The sequence below is a fragment of the Pollicipes pollicipes genome, unplaced genomic scaffold (genome assembly GCF_011947565.3).
Source record: "Pollicipes pollicipes isolate AB1234 unplaced genomic scaffold, Ppol_2.1 Scaffold_4881;HRSCAF=5763_pilon_pilon_pilon, whole genome shotgun sequence".
Taxonomy (NCBI): Eukaryota; Metazoa; Arthropoda; class Thecostraca; order Pollicipedomorpha; family Pollicipedidae; genus Pollicipes; species Pollicipes pollicipes.
In genome coordinates, this window is record NW_023596576.1 from 27,350,845 (window position 1) to 27,374,120 (window position 23,276).

At 48.8% G+C, this 23,276-nt stretch overlaps 1 protein-coding gene across 2 annotated transcripts; it reads right to left on the bottom strand.

The window, feature by feature from the left end:
- Nucleotides 1-614: 614 nt before the first annotated feature.
- LOC119101668 (peptidylglycine alpha-hydroxylating monooxygenase-like) lies at nt 615-21,153 on the bottom strand. 2 transcript variants are annotated; one of them, XM_037225081.1, is made up of 3 exons: nt 21,071-21,147; nt 20,651-20,700; nt 615-2,401 (listed from the first exon to the last, which is right to left on the bottom strand). In XM_037225081.1, exons 1-3 carry the CDS (start codon nt 21,140-21,142, stop codon nt 2,191-2,193), a joined length of 333 nt encoding a protein of 110 aa, XP_037080976.1. In that variant the 5' UTR covers nt 21,143-21,147; the 3' UTR covers nt 615-2,190. The 2 variants fall into 2 exon arrangements, 1 of the variants encoding a protein (XP_037080976.1); XR_005094595.1 differs by lacking the exon at nt 615-2,401 and adding an exon at nt 17,952-18,037 and having other exon boundaries at nt 21,071-21,153.
- Nucleotides 21,154-23,276: the final 2,123 nt, after the last annotated feature.

Below are 23,276 nucleotides of genomic sequence, written 5' to 3' on the forward strand. Positions count from 1 at the left end.
ACCTGGAACCCAGGCTGACGTGGCTCATCTGTGACGGCCAGTTGGCATCTGGCCAAGGGTGACCTGGAACCCAGGCTGATGTGGCTCATCTGTGACGGCCAGTTGGCATCTGGCCAAGGGTGACCTGGAACCCAGGCTGACGTGGCTCATCTGTGACGGCCAGTTGGCATCTAGCCAAGGCTGACCTGGAACCCAGGCTGACGTGGCTCATCTGTGACGGCCAGTTGGCATCTGGCCAAGGGTGACCTGGAACCCAGGCTGACGTGGCTCACTTGCGACGGCCAGTTGGCATCTGGCCAAGGGTGGCGCTGATGCGATGCGGTGGTAACGTCATGACATTGCAAGACACGTTGAGGTCTGACAACCAACAAGTTGCGTTTAAATGAAATTCGTCTATTGAGATCGTAGGTGAGATCCTTCTAAACAAGTTAAGTTGATTGTGATCACGTTCAGCTTTGTCCAGTTCGACGATCCCTGTAAAAAAGTCGGCAATGTTTCTTTATGGAATTCCTTTAAATTGAGTGGTGCGCCTTGGTACTTGGTTGGCTCAGGTCGTCTGCATGAGAGCTATCAGTAACAGCGCACACCTAGCTGTTGGTCAGAGTACATGGATGCATTTTTGCTATCGTATATTTGAGAATAAATTGATAGTAAATTATGATACATTGTTAGATAGAACACCATGTTCAACGAGTAACATGCATCATTGTTGAACGGTAAGCCCTTTATGTAACCATACCATACACCTTTTCGGTTTCCGGCTTTGTGTCATCAGACACAGACATGCGTATAAGCATTGTGTTACATGGCATCAACACTTGTTCACTACCTATCATTAAATTAGATATCTTATCGTAAGCTGCATGTCGTGCAGATAACTGTATAAAAAATTATAATGGGTGCAAATATTACATCAGCAATTTGTTGACACAATTGACCGCATGCTCTAGTTTTTATTTAAAAAAATGTTTTCAATGCATGCAGTGATAGATAAAACGTTCCAAACATTTTCTTAGCGTAGAGAACTCACCGTTTAATAAAGGAAACTAACCGTGGCATTGCAAATTTTGGGTTGAATTACCACACAGAATATGGAGATAACTACCCACAAACACACGCCATGCACCGCCGGACGCTATGCTCCACATCAGTACGGGCTAGAAAAATAGGGTTACCGCTGCATCCGTCCGTTCTTAGCGATAAATGTGTTCACAGATATGAATTTTAGACTAGAACCGCAGAAAAATATACATCTTGCAGCAGCGAATGGCTACGTCTACTTTCAGCTTAGTGCTGCTCTCCTGTCCGTGATGGCAGCAAATCATGCACCTGCTGTGAAAGAGTCAGTAGAATAACAGTACCCGAGCATGGACACATGGAAACAGTAGCACGATGACACATTTGATAATCCTCGACATTGGGCAGAACAAGAGGTATTACTTTAACATTAACTAACAACAAATGATCAGCTACACGGTTCACTGATGCACTGGAAGAATCTGTACGGTCTTAAGCACCCTATTTCATTATTTAAAGCATTCAATCCTACCACCACTGTTTTTACCAGGGGCATATCACTACGGTGAAGTGCAAGCTGCGAGTAATTCGAGGACATCAGTGTTGTCACCAAAAAGACGTTGCCAGTTGTTTTCTAACCGGCAAGAGATAAGTACAAGATGCCTGGTCCCATATCAGATATAAAATCAGGTTCGGTGTTCTTTGAAAAAAAACAAAAAATTGCGGTCTCTTTACGATACCAAAAGGCATTACCCGTCACAATGCCAACGTCCTAAACTGTGCCAGCCTTAAACTAAACTAGCAAATTTTCCTTGATTTCGGAAGGACGTGAATGGGCATTGACCCTCGCCCTTACTCGCCGTTTTTCAAAATGCGGACTGATAAGGGGTTGATGCGACTCCCCTGGCGTTTTGAAAACAATGCGTATAGAGCTCAGCAGACAAGAATTGTTAGGTCAATAATTGACCCCATATGACAAGTCAAAGATCCAGTTTTCCAGAAAATCTTACCTTTTCAAATTAACATAATACATCCGAGACCACGCCTCTTGGTAACATGAAACCTATAGAGGCATGCGCCTTTTTCAATTTTGAGTACAAAGGGTTAATTGCCTGTTATGTGGCGGAGATCCCACTGATACCATCGCCCGCATCGAACTGCGGAGTAGTCTATTTAGCCGTGGTGTTGGTGGCCATGCTGGCGAACCAGTTCTTTGAATTTCAGCGGCAGATGCGACGCCTCGTAGTCGGGGATGTTGTCCAAGCCCATGCTGGTCCAGTAGAGTTGTGGTGGCCCCTCCCGGAAGCAGTTGGGCATGTTCAGCGCGCCATCTTCCGACCAGTACATCAGGTAGAAGTTGCACATCTCGTCCCTGCCCGTGTTGCTGAAAAGATGCTTGCGTGACTGGCCATGCCGTACAAGCAGGGTGCGGTGAGCAGCGCACGGTGAGTGAGACACTTACCTGCACACAGGCGGAGGAAGAATAGATCTTGGGACGTGCCTGGCGGCCCCAGCGTCAGCGGCGGCGCCGTGAACCTTTTGAAGGCTGAGCGGACCGGTTTTCATAGGCCTCATGCGTACGGGCAGTCCGCTCTCGCTAATGGCCTCTCAACATACTAGCCTTTGCTGCCCCGGGCCCTTCCTGTTTTGCCATTTATTTGCCAAACAATAGGACATCACTGTGTTATGCTAAGCGCGTGCAGAATTAAGTGGAAGGACTACACACATGCACATGGGTGTAACAGCTCGAAGGCTTGGGAAACATGCCTCCCACCTCCAATTTCCACAAAACGTGTTTTTGCATCATCCAGCCTCAGACTGTAGAGAACACGTTTTTCATGTTTTTTTCATGCCAAGATTCAGGCCAGGTTTCCTGCCAGATTTCAGCTTGTCCCCTTCAGTCCTGGGTTATTCACCCGATCTCAGAGACGTGGTTACACCCATGCACAGGGGCGGCGCAGCTGGTGGGAGAAGCAAGAATGTGTCTTTTCCCCCTCCCCCACAAAAACTAAGAGGCCCCTTTTCCCAAGCTAAGGGCATTGTAACTGCCCATAGAAAACCAAAATACGGATCAAGGGGGCTTCCATGACTGGGCAAGAGATAGCGAATCGGGTGCAGAAGACCACTCGCTTTATCAAGAGTCCCGTTTTTCTGGATCATGACGCCACATTTATGAGTAGGGTAGCTGATGCTCGAGATCAGAACACCCAGTGCCATGTTAAGGAGATCCTTTGCTGGCTCGGGGGTCCTCGTTATAAGCTATGAGGCCGAGAGCCTTCTGTTGTGTAGATACCAGCTTGCCCGCGTGAGTGAGCCGTTCGCTGTACAGTGCTGCGGCATCCTCCCGTCCGTGACATGGACCCGCTGTGCGTCCTCTCGTCCGTGACATGGACCCGCTGTGGGCCCTCTCGTCCGTGATATGGACCCTCTGTGCGTCCTCTCGTCCATGGCACGCGCCGCTGCGCGTCCTCTCGCCCGTGATATGGGTCTTATCTTCAGTGGCATGCGCCGCTGTGCGTCCTCTAGTCCGGAACATGGGCCCGCTGTCGTATCGCTGCTCCCAGCCACCTAAGAGCATTACGTTTTTAGGACCTCCTCTGGTTCATTACACGGATCTCGTGCAGCATGATTACCCCCGACCGTGCACATTCTTTTATAACTGTGGTTTTCTATCTGCCCTCGGCCATTACGCCGTTACGTCGCTGTTCGTGGCCGTGCCTGCTGCCCGACCTGTACACCATACCTAACATGGCCTTCGAAGGGCGTCTGTACACCATACCTAACATTGCTTTCGAAGGGTCTCCTTAAAGTTTAGGTTGGGCACGAAGATGTGTTCTTCCGCGCTGTCCGACGACCTTGCACACCCAGCGGCGCTGTCCCCGCTGCGCGTGCAAATATACCCGATGCTGTAAGCCGCAGAGTTAGTGCGTCCGGGATAGAAAGAACGCAGATTTTAACCTGCTTCTACTTGGTATCTAAGTGCACAGAGTTGTATTGGTCCATCTTTCTACAAATTGTTAGACGGGTTGCGTGCAAGGTTTTGCCGAGTAGGGATGCAGACGTGGTTCTAGATGCCCGTGAGTGTTGCCAAATTCGGCATGATGAATGCAGAGCTCTTTTTCTGGCAATAGTCCACATTTGTGCTCCCAGGACTTACTTAAAGCGACGTTTTCAAAAAGCATTGCCTATATGGAAAAGACCCATATACTTGGCTAGCGAACTATGGCTCATTGCAGTAACCAGGTAATTTTGTAACTCGTTGTGGGAAAATTGTCTTTGTTTCAGGACTTTACAACCTTGCAACACTCAACCATACTTATGTTGAGAATATGCTCATAACAGATGAAAAGCACCCCGCTGGAGAAGAGAAGAACAACGCAACACCTTGGTTCTAGAGTGTTATTAAGTGCGTTTGCGAAGAACATTATGCATATGAATGCGACATGACTGATAACATTATCCCCCGTAAAACATTCAGAAGAATGGAGAGACGGACAGATTGATTTTTCAGCTACATGCCTTTATCGAAACACGGGCGTCCAAGTATATCTGACAACCCCGTCGTGACGCCACAGCGGGGATCCTTGGCAAGTCCAGCATTGTAAGCCCATAGGAAAATAACTTTTCAGAGGCAGTCTTTAGGCTGAATGGGGAGATAATGACGGCGGAAAAGCGCTTAGTTTCAGGAAAAACATATGTTTTCTCGTAAGCCAGGTGTGCTTTCAGAGTTCAGTGCCCTGGCTTTGAAATGCAAGTTTCTTTTCACGGGCGCTCCCACGCAAACTTAAGTGGCGCTGCTGGTACCAAGACTTAATTTATGTCTGGCGCTAGTGCCGCTCATGGGCTTATAATACCCATGCAATGTTCTTGCCTCCTGAAGGACTCACCGTGTTTGAATGTAATCCGTCGTTTCTGGGTTTGAAGTACATTAACATCCCTCATGTAAGTGCCTTGTTTCTTGTTTGATCACCAAGCCGTATCATCGACCCAGTTGTCTGCCATTCTACTCTAAATATCATACAACCTTCTGTTACTGTATTGTTCACCTATGTGTGGGTATCTGATAAGCTTGACGTTGAATTTAAAGTTTGACAAGTTTTTTGTCTTGACCGACACTTTAACTCTCCCATATTTCCCGGATATTGAATATGTGACATCGCAAATAGTTAAGCAGGAGTGTTCACTCAAAAGACTACCTCGGTGCTTCTTTTAATCTACTTAAAAGAGGAAATGTTTTGCATTTGAAGGTATTTAAACAAGCGGCAGATATGATGAAACAGGCTAACTTATCATTATTGGTTTACTTGTTAAGAAGAGAAGACTGTTTTTAGACAGTGCAATTCTCTGTTTATTAAATATGTTCCTCAATGCGTTATGATTTAATTACGTCACCGTGCCTTGCACAACATTGATTGATAGCCAATTGACGGCCGTTATATCTGGAATTCGCGCTCGCGGACGTCAGATATGAACCCGTGGACAATTATATTTTTATTGGTCTTGATCGCCACAAGGCTTATGGAATGGCAGAATTTGAATGACGTTTTATGACGTCATGAGTGCCAAGGTGACTGAGATGCTCTCTCCGATATACCTTTCCCCATTGCCGCAGGCATGCTGCTCAGAAACTAGACCGGTTTAGCTTTTAAGAATGGCAGGATTGTGAACAGCACAGAAAGATCGTTAAGATGGCTATTTCGGTTGAAAGCCTCATACAGGTTTGGAACACTTCCTCTAAAACAATGGTCGTGAGCACTGATTCGTGTCATACGATTTCACGTTTCTTGGCAACTTACAATAACATTTTGATATGAACTCCCTTTACTCTGTGCAGATGTGGAAAGGTGTGGCGAGGCCACAAAAATGTTATTTTGCCTTGTTTGGCCAACATGACAAGCTAGCTTTTATAGAAAAATGAAATAATATAGGTTGTCGAGATATGGCAGGGAATACCGCCATACTTGTTCTGTATTCGAAAAACATACGTCGAAAACATAATCATGCAATTCTGACATACTGACTGGTAATAATCTGACGGCTTCCGATCACATTTCACGCAGACGCCACCACTCCTTTAGTTTGATCACAGCGATAACGTCCATAACGCATCGAGATTAGGCGAGCAGGTTAGTGGAAGATTAACGTGCGCTCGGGTAGGGGTCAAATCAAACCTCCGAAGGTTTTTCCAGAATTGTTTCCGAACGGCGCGGCGTAGCCGCTCCGAATTTTGCATAGCTGTAGATAATTGAATAGCGGATCGTCTGACATCACAAATTGAGGTGTACCTTGTAAGGCCGCTGATCGATGGCGGATCAAAGTCAGGCCACGGTTTCAGCGAAGGCAATTTCTAGGGAATCGTTTAATGTGATCCAACAACGGAGTGTTAGACGAAGCCATACATCTCTGAGATGCTTTCTTAGGCAACACAACAATTGAATGAGCATATTACGTTGACCTAAGGTCAGGTATGCAGGTCAGACCAAGGTTAAAACCAACCTGTATTTTTACTTTAGGGCTTGCTGTATGGGGTAGTTTCTGGTGCTCATTTCAAATTTATTGATAGCAAGAACCGCATTATACATCTTCCATGAACTTCTTAGAGGTCAGAATAGGTCATTGACCTAAAATGACCCAGATCAACATTTTGTTTTTAGAAACATACTGCCTAGCCTATTTTTTGTCGCTTATTCCAAAGCAAAACTCAAAGCAGTCTTGTATGATTTTGGTCACCAAGACCTTTAAGAGGTCAAACTAGGTCACTGACCTTAAATGAGCATGTGACCCTTTCTTAGGTCACATCTAGGCTCTGGGGGCACTTCGGAGACCAACCTGGGATTTGACTTTTTTTACCTTATTTGGCCCTAAGCTCATGACTTACGAACCTCAAACTTTGACCTAAGGGAGTTCATGTACATGTCAACACACTCTGTGAATTTGGTGTCTCTGGCTATCTTAGTTCTCGAGATCTCAGGGTGTAGCCTCAAAGATGACACATTTGCCCGCATGTGAGAGGTACGTCAGACGCAGAAAGATTACAACGCCGAGAAAGCTAATGATTTCGACGCATATGCTAATACTTTCGGTGCATGTGTGTGTGTAATTCGGTGCATGTGCTAAAAATTTAGATGAATATTCTAATAATTTCGATGCATGTATGTATCATGAAGCGGATGTAATGCACATATGAACTAATGACCTACGATACAGACATGCAACACGATACCAGAGAATGACATATTTACCAAATACCGGAGGCGGAGAAGACAGCAATAGTACCAAACGTGTCGATAGCAGCGGACGAGCCAGACGTCATGCTATTGGCATCGACACACATAAAGCTGCCCCAGGGCCTCTGCGTCCAGACCAACTGATAGTCTCACAATGCATTCAGGAAGGCGTCTCGTCTACGCACCAGGACTAGGCGCGCGAGGAACGCGCTTATCAGCTCCAGGCAGTGTGCCAGGACCTGGAATCTGATCGTGTCCACCACCCATTCCCTCCAACAAGCGGAAGGTGAGAAGGTAGCTCGTTCAGCCCAAATCTGGCACCACTGGCCAGATGCGTTTGCATGAACAACCCGGTGATGGCGCTTCTATTGAGGCGCTTGGACACTACCTAGCCAAATTTTAGAGCCCCCTTCAGTATCTTTCCAAAGTAATTTCATAATTATAGATGGTGGTAAGCCGTCAGTTTTTTACAGCACATTTTCAACGCATTAAATAACCTAAACCTAGCTTTATCTTTAATCACCCATGCAGCTATCGAAAATTGTGCTCTCTGAACTTGATATTTCGAAGCAAATTAAACTTTGCGAAATCTGCTGAAATTTTCACCCATTCCCCCGCGTACTCGTGGTGGAATGTGTGGTAGGGAACGAGACCCCGCCCTGTCGGATGATGGAATCTTAACACTACCTTACATAGAGGAGCACTTGTTTTAGAAAAGAAAACATGTGGCTAGAAAATCAAAACTGCGCGTACGCGTAGGTGGAGAGAACAACAATGAGCTGAAAAAGCCTGCGATGACATCTTCTATTTCGAAGCCCAAGTGCCCAGGGGGCAATAGGTGTCATTAATGCAAGTCCGGGTTCCGAGGGTTTGCACGCAAAGAGCATGGCTTACGAAATCAAGTGTAAACTGTGTGGACAAAATATGGGGAGCATAGCCTTCGTCGGGAAACCCCTGCGCCATATTTGTTTGAGATATAATGAACGCCTTCGGGACGTTAAAAGCGAAACAGGAAATGCCGCTTTCGGCGACCATTTTTTGACAAAACAAGCTCAGGCTGAAATTCAGGGAGGCACGCTGCTATACGTATTTTAGAACTCAAAGTCATCTACAGAGTACAGGACCATTCAGACAGGAAAAAAGTGAATCTATTCTTGTAAAGAGGAGGCGACCAGACCTCAATGTACAGGACTCATCCTGGCCAATTATGCGAATGTGATTAGTGTCTTGATGTGTGATGCGCGCAACCTTAAAATCGTGTCCATGCATGAGTGATGCCTGACACGTGATGTGCGATGCCTGTTCAATTGAAACCATTTGCATTTTTAAGTGATGCGTGATGTGTGATACCTTTTTACTTGAAATCGCTTACATGTGTGAATGATACTTAATGCCTGATAGCTGTTTACTTGAGTTCGTTTCCACTTGACTTCGTTTCCATGTACACGTATATTTCGCGTATTTTAATTATTAGTTTAATATGTACTGTGTCATAGTAATAGATGGGCGTTGCACGACCTATAGCAGTCGATGCGCCCTAAAACCCCAAATCATCATCATCATGTCATAGTAATAGCTGGCAACTGCGCTTGTTCAATCCTCTCAATATTGGTGACCTGTAACCATTGTAGCTCACTGTTTAAAAAAGGCAACTGAAAAATCGAGTGGGATCGGCAGGCAATTTTGGATTTTCTACGGATATTGGTTTTGAGAAAGGCATGTAGCCGGCATATCAATATTTCCATCACTCCATTCTCCTGGATATTCTACGAGGAATAAGACTATCAGTAGTGGATTGGTCTAGCGTTTGCGTTCTTTTCTGCCATTCTACGGTTAGTCCCAGTCGCTGTCTAACACATATCTGCTCGACCTGAGCTCTAACACATATCTGCTCGACCTGAGCTCTAATACATATCTGCTCGACCTGAGCTCTAACACATATCTGCTCGATCTGAGCTCGAACACATATCTGCTCGACCTGAGCTCTCTTTTTATAGTAGAACGGGCAAGAAACAGCGCGCAAATATGGAAACAAACATCGCCTGCATCCTTCCATTCAAAACAACCTGTTTCTTTTAAGCTTTTCCTACCGTCTATCGGTAGATCCACGAGTGCATTTTGGAGATGGCTGTGATGCCCTTACACCGTTTGACCGAACACCACCCAGTCACGTCCGAGCCAGAGCACAATAGTAGCGGTGCGCGCACCATCACTCTTCCAAAATGGCGTGATTACGACGCTTTCCGCAAATAACACCCGTTTTGGCGCCATTGTCACTCCGCGCCAAACGCAGATTTTCCGCCCACCCTCTGTATCACGGGCGGTGAAAATCCGACTCACGGCTGGCTGGGCACGCGCAGGGCGCACAGGGCGGCGAACCTGAGTACGGTCCCGTTACGTGACGCGGCGGGAAACCGTGAGAATATGGCGTCTGGTGCTGCCGCTGCCTGTCTGGTCAGGCTCCAGTTGTAGCTGACATGCGGTGACCGTGGACTGCGCGGTGGAAATATGGCGCGGCCTTGCTGGATGATTGAGGCAGGGGGTTACTACAGATGAGATTATTGTTAGGAGAGTGCCCTCTTTTGTAGTGTTAGTTTGCACATCATGTTTGGGCCAGTTGCTTCTTCGACACTCGTCTGGTCTTTCCCAGTTCCAACCAAGACCTGACGATGATCGGAGAAATAAACGCTGTCGGTAATGTGTTCAAAAACATCACTAACGAGGGCAATAAACCGAATTATCCTGTAATGAAACTGGTGCTACTGTCAGATTTTTAGCCTTCGTTGTCGAGGTCTGCCTGTGAATATTTCTATGCAACTTTGGATAGTTTTTCGTTGTATAGATGTGACAGTATAAATACCCTTATTCCTCGTAGAATAAACGGGAGGATGGAGGGACATGCCTGATGTTTTGGCTGCATGCCCTTATCGAAGCAAATATCAGTAGTAAATTGACAATTGCCTATTGGCCATTGTGAAAATTTTGAGTTAACTACCGATATGCGTTTCGAAAAAGGTATGTAGCCAAAATATCACACTTATGTTTACCTTCTCCTGTTTATCCTAAGAGAAATAAAGGCATCAGTACTGTCTCATCTGTATGCATAATGTTCCTCGCAAATGCACTTAGCAGCCTGCGTAGTTTTTCAACGCTTTGATTGCAACCCACAGCTGACTGTGGGAGCTGAACACGACAGACGGTTCGCGTATTCGGTTCGGTTCGAAAGACGGCTTTACGGAACGATTGAAATGATATAATAATTGTTCACAGATGGAATAATTGCTCAGATGATCACCATCATCTGGTGCATTGCAATTAGCAATACACCTATTGACACAATATACTCGTCACAGCGTATCATAACTCAGTGACACAAATAGGTAGTGTACATACTGGCACACCAGGCACGAAGACAATCTTTCGAACAATTATTCTATGTCGGTGATGGTTTATACGTGCGACTACAACACACAAGGCCATCCATCCTTAAGTCCCTCTGGCCAGCTGTCCGTATACAAGGCTTTGTAAGGAGTCTCTGCACCTCACGGACTTCCAGCAGTATTGTCAAATCTAACTGTGCGAAACAATTTAAAAAGCCTACTGAATAATTTGTGAAAATGTACATGTATTGGTGTCGTAAGGCACGCGCACGATGTTTGTAGGACGTAGTTTATGGTCATGAAATGCAGTGTGTGCTAAGTTTTATATGCCAAATTTCCGCTCTTTTTAAGTCATGACATATTTTCTTCTGCAGAAATGTGCTCGTCTATGATGAAAAAGGATTTCCGTCATTAACGTAACGATTTGCCAAGAACTCTATTAACTGCTTAGAACTGGTCGCACCAAAAAGGCCTATGCCTGTAGAGAAGTAAGTACATACATAATCTGAATGAGAAAGAACCTTGTGTATATCTCTTCTCGAATTGCATATGATTTTAGTACTGATGGAGCTATCCTATCAGTCCAGAGCACAGCAGTGCCACAGTGTAATCCGGCTTCCCGCATTCAGTTTGAATGCTATCCCGCACCCGGCAGGGGAATGGGGAAGTCGGCTTCCCCGACGGTTTTTCGAGCACAGGTAAAAAACGAACGTTTGTGGGAACACGAAATTTTCAGCGTCTATTAATCTATCAATTTGGCATTCTTTGTGCCAAGCTGAAGTTTTGTTCTATCAAGATCATTCACCTAGCCCAGGTTAAAGAGGTCAACCTCTAAAGATTGTTACCACGCATCTTTTTTTGCGGGTCATTTGCCATTTGTTCAGATTTTCTAGAGTAATAGAACATGATAGTACCGACAGTCACATGCTTGAGATTTTGACGAAAAGGCGAGATCAGTGACCTGAAGTTAGGTAAATTTTTGATATTTTTCATGAATAATGCTTATTTTTACGCATTTTGTGTAGTGTTGATGTTTGTATACAAGGTAAAGAGTACCAACTCATATGCACAACTGCCATATGATCACAAAGCACATGAACTCGGCAAATCTGTATGGATACCCTCTGCAGAACACATGCCAATTTCAAAATAGGCGGTTTCATTGAATGATTTTGGATTTTGGACGTAGAATTCCAACACTGCACTGAAAACATGTTGCGATATCGTCCCCATGCATGATGAGGCCATAATAGATCACGTAAGGGCATGCAATATCATATGAGGTCATCCAAAGTTAGTGACCTATGTTGTCAGTAGCAGAGAGGCCAGATGAATCAGTGCAAAGCGTGTAACCACCTGCTTGTCGTGTTTGTGAAGATGATTTCATGCACCAACGTGCCTGTTCTTCACTTTACTACAAATGCATTGCCAATTGTCGAAGGGACTATGCATCATGTAGACAACCGCTTTGTGTTCTTAAGTGCCTGGATATGTGCGACAAACTATTTGTGACCACGAAAATGCATGATCCTGGCCACATACAACGATTTATAAATTGTTTATAAAAAGTTAATAAATCTGACCTAACGTGACCGCAGATGACCTTCCAGGACAGCATAAAAATATATTTCTGAGACTAGAATACATTGTTTTAAACAACTGCACCTAACGAAATAACTTAAGTCAGAACCACATTGTCAAAAATATCGTTCCTGTATGCTACTGGAAGACCAGTTTTAAACGGTGACCTGATCTGACCTGACCATTGTGTGCGAACAGAAATGGTTGGAATGGGCTCCCCAAAGTCCTAATGCTTATTTCCGTGTCTTCAATACCTCTCTTGACGTGATGACATAGCTTTTAAGAGCATCTATCAAAACGATCGTTTTTAACCTTGCGTGAACTCAGGTAAACTCACATTTGACGTAACGCCAAAAATTTAGTGTGTATTCTTCATGAGTTAACAAGACCTTCACAACAATATCTTTATCAAGTGCGCTTTTCCCATCATACTTAATGCTTGCCTCAATATCTTTAAATGTGAAACATTTCCTTTAACACCCGCTCCGGTGCGGGCAAATTCCCCCCCCCCCCCTCGAAGGTTTTCCAGAATGGCTTCCGAACGGCTCGGCGTAGAATTTTGCAGAGCTGAAGATAGTTGAATAGCGCATCGCTTGGTATCAAAAATGTACATTGCCGTGTAAGGTCACTGACCTATGGCAGATCAAAGTCAGACCATGGTTTCAGCGAAGTCGATTTCCAGGGAACCGTTCAACCTGATGCATCAACTGAGTGCTAGACAAAGCCATACATCTCTGAGATCCTTTCTTAGGCAACACAAATATCAAATGAGCAAGTTACATTGACCTAAGGTTAGGTATGAAGGTCAGACCAAGGTCAAAACAACCTGTTTTATTACTCTACGGCTCGCTGTATGGGTCAGTTTCTCGTGTTCATTTCAAATGTATAAATAGCAGGAGCCACATTATACATCTTCCATTAAATTTTTAGAGGTCGGAATAGTGCATTGACCTAAAATGACCCAGGTCAGCATTTGGTTTTTCGAAAAATACTATGTAGCGTAATCTTTGTTGTTTATGTAAATGCAAAACTCAGGGCAGTCCAGAGCAGAGCAGTGTATGATTTTGGTCACTATGACCTTTACGAGGTCAAGCAAGGTCACTGACCTTAAATGCGCATGGGATCTTTTGCTTAGAAACAGTTGTCTAGGTTCTGGGGCACTTTGAAGACCAACTTGGAATTTGACCTTGTTTGACCTTATTTGAGCCCAAGTTTATGACACAGGAACCTCAAACTTTGACATAAGTGATTTCACGTACAGGTCAATACACCCTGTGAATTTCGTGTCTTGAGCTTTCTTGATTCCTTAGATCTCAGCGGGCCAAATTGACCCCGACCCGAGCGAAGCGTATCAAGCCGGCCACCCAGGGCGCGCGTTAAAATGCACGTTGAGGTGCTTGGCAGGAATGTACATTTACTGTTGAGCCTTCACGCTTTATTGTCGGCCACCAGCCTCGGGTCACACCATGCAAATGATGACCGCACTGGAGGAAGGTCATACGATGGTCGATCGCGCAGGCAGTATTGAGGGGGCAGACGGGAGGGGAGGAAGAATGTCGAGTAGTATGCTTCTGGACCCAATTAATTTCCTAGAAGGCAATTGGATTTTGTTGCTTATTGATTTGGGCGGCCTGGTCTGGCCCTGTCCTTACATTCTAGAGGTCAGTATTTGTATCATCACCGACCTAGCCTTCATACGGTTCAAAGCTTGATTGCAAAGCAAGAGGCTTGATTCCTTAGCATTTGCGCTGTCTCATTTTGAACCATTTGTCTACAAGTCCCGCAACATTGAAAGGAGAACATGACATGAACAGCATTGATTATTTGATCAAAAAGGAAAAATTTGGCTAATTATCAAAAAGTTTTGGATCGTGAATGGAAACCACACCTATATGCTGAAGAGTTTCGCCGCAGTAACACGAGATCCGTCGCCACAGCATGGCCGCAGCGTTAACAGAGAAGAGAACGGATGGCGAAAGCCGGGTTCAGTGTGTGCAGTCGGTGTGTGCAAATGTGTGTTTGGGTGAAAACTTTGGGTCGGGTCTGTTTTTTCAGAAAACGAATTTTCAACTTTTTTCCAAGAGGCAGCTGACGTCACTTTTCAAAACTAAACACGAATGCAGCACCATGCGGCTTGAGCCGAGTGAAACTGGACCGTGCACCGTTTGCCGTCCATAATATTGACGTCTTTTTACTTTCGTCCTTATACTTTTATCAATATTTCAATAATTTCAATATCCGTCCTCAACATTCGCGTCTTTCGCAATTCTTTGACCGCATTCACCAAACCGTAAATAATTCCAGTCATCGATTGCGATAGCTGAAATTGTCAGAGCTGGCCTGACATACAGCAGACATTTTTCAAGCATTCTGACACGTCAGTTATCACACAACGCTGCACGATTGAAACTTTTAGTTTTGGTTGAAACCCTCCCTGCTGAACTCGCATGATAGGCGGACTTTCCAACGCCTGGATTGGGCCCGTTTTACGTGTTTCGAAAAGCGTCTATTTGTCTTCACTAGCTTCGACTAGCGTGTCATCTACCCGAGGACTGATAACTCTGACGTCTACGATCGCCTCGCTCGCCCGGCCTTGACGCCACGCCCTGAGGCACATACGGCTGACGTGGACCGCGCCGTGCCTGTGCGCCCTGAGGCACGTACGGCTGACGTGGACCGCGCCGTGCCTGTGCACCCTGAGGCACGTACGGCTGACGTGGACCGCGCCGTGCCTGTGCGTGAGGCACGTACGGCTGACGTGGACCGCGCCGTGCCTGTGCACCCTGAGGCACGTACGGCTGACGTGGACCGCGCCGTGCCTGTGCGCCCTGAGGCACATACGGCTGACGTGGACCGCGCCGTGCCTGTGCACCCTGAGGCACATACGGCTGACGTGGACCGCGCCGTGCCTGTGCGCCCTGAGGCACATACGGCTGACGTGGACCGCGCCGTGCCTGTGCGCCGTCCATGCCTGCCGCCTCGCAGCGATAATGGCGCCAGAAGCTGTCGTCTCAAGCGCGCAGCGGTTCGCGAGCGGGGGCGCACGCATCTGTCGTGCAGTCTCGCGGTGAGACATGGTGCTCAGGACCGCGACGCTGCTGTGACCCCTTAAGCCTTGGTTCGGCAATTGTGCCGTTGGGGCGGGACCCCGCAGACCTGCGCTAGGATGGCGGTCATGTCTGGCCATTTGCGTGTAGTGTCTCATGCATAACTTGCTCCAATAAGAAAAGAAACACAACGAACTTTAACAGTGTAGTCAACATGCGAAACGCAACATAAAGGCGTACGGAGAAAGCAACAAAACTGTTTCTCCACGACTGAGACGGCACAAGTAAACACCAGCACAGGACAAAGGAAAAGCGTACGGAAAAACCAACAAAACTTGCTTCTCAGCTAGTAAAGCGGTGCAAATCAACACCAGCATAGTACAACAGAAAGGCACACGGAGAAAACAAAACAAAACTTCTCCTCAGCTATTGGAGCGGCACAAACGAACACCAACATAACGCAACGGAAATATAACTGAGTAATAAAATGTTCGAACAGAAAACACAGGCGCCAACAACTAAACAGTTGTGCACGTAAACAAACAAACGTGCACCTATACACTGGGCCGGTCATATTTCTGATACATGTAGTTGTGCAGCTTCCAAATATCCTGGCCCTGCCGATAATCTTCATTACTGTAATCACATAACAAAAACCGACGGGTGGTCATGCCAAAGAACGTGGCACTGTCCCTAACCAACACGGTGCGAACCATCACACTGCCTGTCGATAGTCCAATAGATGCATAACAGACAACTGCTGAATGTCATGTAAAAACAGCCTTGTATCGTATTAAACGGTAATAGCAACCCCATAATATTCAACCGTAACAATCGTAACAACTTGGAACAGCTCCAGCAACAAGTCTTTGGAGTCTTGGTTTACCCCTATCCAGAGCCTTATTCACTCCTCATTTGGCCGAACATGTAGACCGTAGCTCATTGCCATCAATTTCCGAGAGACGCGCTTCTTGTCTGGGATCCCTCCCAGCCACGGAAACGAGAAGAGCTTCATGAACCCCATCGGCAGCCGGTGCCAGTAGGAGAGAGGCGGGCCCCAGCTAAAGCAGTAGCCCTTGGACAGCACCGACTGCTCTGTCCAGTACATCATGTAGAAGTTGCACATTTCGTCGTCGGCTGTAGCGCTGCAACATCGACGTCAATGTAACGAATACCTTATGAGATGGATGCTCGATCCCCGCATAGTGACAACGGCTTGCAGCCGTGCAATCTGCGCAGCGGCATCACGCCTCGTGGGTTGAGTACAAGGTCCGCGTAGTGTTTAACATCTGGGGTCATGGGGTGAGGTTTGGTGTTAAGGTGTAACGGGGACAGGGTGCGTTAAACGGTAATTGCGCCATTAAACGGGGCATGTTTTTTTAAACGATGCACGTGTTTTTAAACAATGATGGGTTTTTTAATGGCACGTGGGTTTTTAAACGGTCATCACAGCATGCTATTCACACTTTAAAAGTAGGTTATATAAAGACCGTTTTCAACTCCAGCTTTTAGAAGGCGCAGCCAGCCGGTCCTTCATATTGCGTTGGAGGAACTCAACGCAGCCAGCCATCAGACCCGCTGATGAAGAGGACGTGACTATGGCCACAAAATCATTGACAGTGACGGACATCCCTGTCAACGTTCTCCAAATGTTTGAGTTGGATGCCCTTGGCACAGCACGACAAGCGGGCAAAACTGACGTAAGACAGACTCCACTTTAAAGTTCTATATTCGCTGTGTAATGTCTCCTTAGATAATTAGCTGGCCGCGCTGTCCACCTCTTGGTTTATGAAGGTCACATTTGTTCGTTCCATGGGCTGTGCTAATCCGTCAGCTTCAAAATACGTAACAAAAACAACGCTAAGTGTACCACGCCTGCCAAATGTCGCAAATGCAAGAACAGCACACCAAATAAGCGTTTGATAAACATACTTGGGCCAAGATAGTATTCGCTATCCCGCGCAAAATGATGGGCGATATATGAGAGACTTGAGAGGCCACTTTCTACAATAAACCCAATTTTTTCATAATCAGGCAGCTATGGGATGATTTCTTGGCCAGAATTCAGGCTGCAGCCCATTATTCTACGCATGCCGTGGTGGACACACCTAAGAGAACCGATGCCTTTGGTGACGCGGTGTGTTTTTGGGATGTGCATGTTTTCAAGGCGTGTGTTGCTGGAGCGTGCACATTAATGTCCACGTGATACAGAAGCGGTGAGGTCACAAAATGCAAACATAGGAGATCACGCGTGACCTGGGCACATCCAAATGTGGGGCTGCTGTCAGCCTCTGACATCGACACTGATCGACAAATACTCAAGTCATGCGCAACACATGCGAACATTGTGCAAAACACAGATAAGCACGAAGCATCAGCAGTTTCCGTCCTCCAGTGACAAAAAGCCAGCCCGGGACACAAACGTCCCCGGATCGGCATCAGTGCCCTGCCCGCCGGCCCGCTGTGGGGCCCAGCGTCGGCTGTGGATCCCTCACCACCGCGGTCCGAAAGCTCCGGGCAACAGCCTGGCACGCCTTCCACGAACCTCATGTCGGGGTCGGGTCAGATCGGGTCACGGGAGGCCGAGGTAGTGGGCGCATCATCGCCGGGCCGTCATCTCGGAGGCGGAGGCCAGCGTTGGCAGCATTGGTAAACGGTCGCTGACCGTTCTTATGCCAGTAATAGTAGGGGTGGCCCGAGTGTAAAGCAAACGCCCTTCTTCAGCGGCCTCAGCTCCGTCCAATACATCATATAGAAATTGCACATCTCGTCATCGGCGGTGGCACTGCAAGGTCAGAGGGACGCGCTCGTCAGATGAGCCTTCGCCACCGGCCCGGAGGGTCCGTTGGGCTTTGTGCCGTCTTGTCCGCTGGCCTGGCCAACGTCAGAGATTGCGGTGGATTACGAGTCCATGCTGGGAGAACATGGCTCGCGAGTGTCAAAAGTGAAATTGAAAGCTTGTTCCGACCGAGCCATTCAGATAGCATAGGTTCCATGCAGTGAATTGAAAGCGCAAAGCACTCTGACATGAAGGCAGTGAATGTGTGGTATAGCGTGGCCTTAAAATGTTCAGATGCTAGATAGCTTCTTGGAAAGCGCAATTTGAACGTTCCTTTTTATCTGAGTTCTCCTTTTGCAGGCGGGCGGTTTTTTACGGGGCAGATTTCCGGATTCTGCCGCGATACAAAGCTACAAATTCAATCGAGGATTCGGACGCGCCATCGAAGTTTATTTCCAAGACAATTCGATGTCTGCGCAGATGAAGTAAGAATCCACCCCGGAACTGAAGGCTGATTCGATCCGGCTGGAACTGATCGCCTTGCAGTTTCTCGTGAGTTGGCCACGTTCGAGCTGACCAGGCGGCCCTTGAGTCGACTCAAATATCAATTTAACTATCATATATACTGATACAGGACATATATGCATGGTCGGACGCGCGGCTTTGCATGCACTGTGTTCAAATTAAACAGCGTAGTGCGGCTTATGAAAACCATGAATTGGATCATTTTCTACGTTGATTTTGGTCACAATCGACTTCATCGGGATTGACCCCGTAATCGTGCCTGCCTTTCTACTAGAGTCGGTATCAAAGCGGACTCCAAGTTAGGCTGAGCTGTTTGCAGTGACAGATGGAATTAACCCCCCTGCGTTGTGAGCGAGTCGGCATCGGCCCGCTGAAACGGCATGGAACACAAGCTTGCGAGGACAAAGCGAGCATGTATGACATCGCCGAGAGACATAGGCATGAAGATGGTCTGTATCAGCTGAGCGTATATGTGGGTAGACAGGGCTGTAAGAACACACGACACCAACTGACTTTCTTTCGGTTTCCAATTTTCCCACTGGATGACTTCAGCGACCCACCTGGGCTGCAAACGTGTTCTAAGAAAGACACTTGTTCCATGGCTTCCCATGAAACCCCGTAGCATCCATGGTAAAAATGTCTATTTGGCCAGCTGTCCCTTCCTTCCTCCCCCTGTTTGGGCTTTCCTCCGCCGTATTGTCAGAACAGTACCACTGGGTAACAGCCGTTGTACAACGCTTGGAGCCCAGTTTAAGTCAAACGGCCGATCGGGACATGGTGGCTGAGAACGGCGACCCAAAACCTAGTCCAGCCACGTCATCTGCCTCGGACAAAACCGCTTACTGAGAACCCGTTCCAATTCCCTGCGCATGACTTTCAAAAAACTTGCTGTGGCCGGCTTTCCAATGCCTCGCGCATTTCGTTTTGCCTGATCGGATGCGGTGTAAAAACCAGCAAAAAGACCCCGCAGGAGACACCTCCGGGACACGAGGCGCCTACATGTACACGTGATGGGTTTAGATCGGAGACTCGCCGAAAGGACGTCTACACGCAGCCCAGCAAGCAGCTCCGGGGAGCGAGGCCGAGAACGCACCTTATTGCCAAATGATGGCTTAAACGACCCATAAAAATGGCGCGACGCAATTCAGTGGCCTGGCCGACGTGGCGCCAAGTCGCAGGGGGGGGGGGGGGGGGGGGGGGGGGGCATACTACGAGCAAGCCGAGCGAGTCGGGGCCTTCTGCCGCGTTCGGACGCCACCTACAGCACAGAGAGACGTGCTTTTCTGCCACGCGCCGGACCCGCATATGTACCATTGGCGTCTGCCGTAGCGTTGCGTGGCTTGCCCTGAGCCTGTCTTATTAAGAACTCCGCCCGTGGAGGGTGCCGTGCGGGAGGCCGTCATTTGAAGCAGTCTGGGCTATTGAATCCCATGAGGAGAGCGTCTGTTGCTACCTGCGGGTGCAGCTGTGTGACGAGAGAAAGTTGCAAACTGCTCGCGGATGCTGCGAATCGAGGGCAGCAGCAGACCGCAGCAAGCTCAGTGAAGACAAGTGCACATGCAGGACACCGGCGCGTGATTACCATCACCCCCATCATCCCTGAGCCCGCGGGCACGTCTAGCATGGCAGGACATCGCGCGTGGGCACCATTACCCTGAGCCCACGGGCACGTCTAGCATGCTGCTGGTGTTTGTTTTGAGCCATAGCAAATGGAATGGAATGGTTCAAATGTATGCCCACTCCTCATTCATCGAAGTGTCCGGCATGCAACGAGCAAGGCACTGATTCATGAGGCGGACACAACACATTAAAGCAAGCCAACGAACAAAACAATCACAGCAAAGTTGGCCACAACTGGGAGGTTAACCACGGTGCATGGTTTACACGAAGGGCAAACGTACAACACCAAAACCATTCATAAGTAGCAGATTTTCTACACAGAAGTGCAGCCCTGTCAAGCAAGACCAGTGCAACACAGTGAACAGAACACAAGCTTGGGCGTGCCCACCACCAGCCCGGTGTGGCACGCCCGTCCCAGGCGCCCACCCCGGAGACGTTACAACCCCTCTCCCACCGCAGCGGGCGCGCTCTTACCCGACTCTTGTGATCCTGGAGCGGTAGTTGTTCATCGTGCATCGCGCAGCCTGCCAAGCAACGCTAGGTCAGCCGGGGCATGTCGACGCGCCGCGAGCACCCGAGCTTATCTCCAGGGCCTACCGACCCCCTGGCCGAGCGTCGGACTGACCGACGACAGCGCGCCGCCTGCGCCAGCGGGCGGTATGCCGGGTGGGCGGCGTCAGAAATAGGTCTTGAGGGCAACCTTTGGAAGCGGTTTGGGCAGCTCTGCCACGATGTTCGCCTTGCATGTAGTTCGCCCATTAAGGCCTAGGTTGACGGGTGTGTAGCCTTGCATGCAGTTCGCCCATTAAGGGCCTAGGTTGAACGGGTGTGTTTCATATGAACGTCTGCATGTGAACATCGCGAGGTACACTTGGAGACAGCTGGTGAGCGTACCACGATGTCGCCCTTGGTGAGTGTGATGTCATCCAGCACCGGGTAGAACATCTGAGGCAGCTGTGGGTTCATCTTGCCGATCAAGCGTCCACTGATAGCCGCCGTCCTTCGGCTGCACCTTCCAGCCGGAGACACCTCGCCTGGGGAGAGGCCGACACCGGTGACGACAGTGTGCCCTGCGGGGACCGCCTGCGCGCCTCGGCCGGCACCCCAGCCGGAGACCACCGTCGCCCGGGAAGAGCCGGCACCCGTGTACTACAGTGTGCCCTGCGGACCGCCTGCGCGCCTCGGGCCGGCAACCCCAGCCGGAGACCACCTCGCCTGGGGAGAGCCTGCACCGGTGACTACAGTGTTCCCTGCGACCGCGCCTGCTGCTCCCTCGGCCGGCACCCCAGCCCGGAGGCCACCCTCGCCTGGGGAGAGCCGGCACCGGTGACGACAGTGTGCCCTGCGGACCGCCTGCGCGCCTCGGCCGGCACCCCAGCCGGAGACCACCTCGCCTGGGGAGAGCCGACACCGGTGACGACAGTGTGCCCTGCGGACCGCCTGCGCGCCTCGGCCGACACCTTCCGATGCCTCGTGGCTGCTTAGTCTGGCATTACTGATTGCGGTACCTGCAGGATGGTCTGGAGCTGGTCCGGCCGTTGTTGGAGCAGCAATGAGCTAAGCGTTGTCTTTGGAATTTGAATCAAGGTAGATGACCCATACAGTTTGTTTGTCGTAACCGGTGGTGTTTCTGTCATCGGTGTTGGTCCAGAGTGACATACAACACGCCAAGGGTATTCACATCCTCGCGACAGGGAGAAAGCTCTTCCCTCGGATGATGGCTTCGTGGTCGCACAAAGGAAGACAAAAAACGGTCGGACCTGAATGCGTGAGTGTTGGTTGATAGCTTAACCAGAGCGTGGGGTGTGAGTCCGTCAGCTGACCCAGCGTGTGGGCGTGGGTCCGGTAAGCGTGGGTGAGTTCGTCAGCTGACCCAGTGTGTGGGCGTGGGGTTTGGTAGCTTAACCAGAGCGTGAGTGTGAGTTCGTCAGCTGACCCAGTGTGTGGGCGGTGGGTTCGGTAGCTTAACTAGAGCGTGGGTGTGAGTCCGTCATCCGACCCCAGTGTGTGGGTATGGGTTCGGCAACATTACCCAGTGCGGTGGTGTGGGTTCGGAATGCGAACGGTGTGGATGACCTTATCCTCCTCTATGTCCGCACGCCGTCTCCATGTAGTCGACTGTGTTGGGGAAGATGAAGCCGCCATTACCAGAGCAGCAGAACGCCTGCCGCCTTCGGCTGCCTGTAAATAAGCCACCAACATTAGTAAAACGGTCCGGCATATTGTGCAAAACGAACTAGTCGAACTGTGTTAAGAGCCGACTTTCTCTAAAGGCCTGGCAATGTGCCGGACTCGAAGCAGGCCAGTGTGCGGAGCTTGATGTAAATCAGCACTGTTTACAGGGCGGTAGAGGCAGGACACGAGGCTAACTTGCCAGCATGTCGGTGGAGTTTCGGGCCACGCCGTCAATATCGTATGTGCCGCCTGAGTATGTAAGGACACACACGTGTGCAGAGAACTGGCTGCTGGAAGGAAATGGGAGATGCTACGTGTGTCTAGGTGACGGCATACACACGTGATCGGACCTTCAACACACTGTAGCAGCCATTATTTCTGCAGCGGCCTCGGCGTCCAGTAGCAGCTCTCCTCTCTCTCTCTCTCTCTCCTCTCTCTCTCTCCTCTCTCTCTCCTCTCCTCTCTCTCTCCTCTCTCTCTCTCTCTCCTCTCTCTCTCTCTCTCTCTCTCTCTCTCCCTCTCCTCTCTCCTCTCTTCTCTCTCTCTCTCTCTCTCCCTTCTCTCTCTCTCTCGCTCTCTCCTCTCTCTCTCTCTCTCTCTCTCTCTCTCTCCCCTCTCTGCGGCCCGCGGGTCCTTCCCGCGGACCTGCCAAGGTGTGCCAACAACTCTCCAGCACCCTACGCGTTCCGAGGACCTCCGAAACTGGCCATGTAACGCCGGGAGGACCTCGGTCCCCATGCATCCAAAAAGGCGCCACAGCAAGCGACCCGGCAGGCCACACGGACTTGTGTCGCGCATGGAGTCGTGACACTCTCGACACTGCACTGGCTCAACGGGTTCTGGTCACTCAGTTTGTCGTGTTTACATCCTTGAATGATTCCAGGCTTGATGGGTCCAAATCAAGAAAAACAGAGGATAGAGAGAA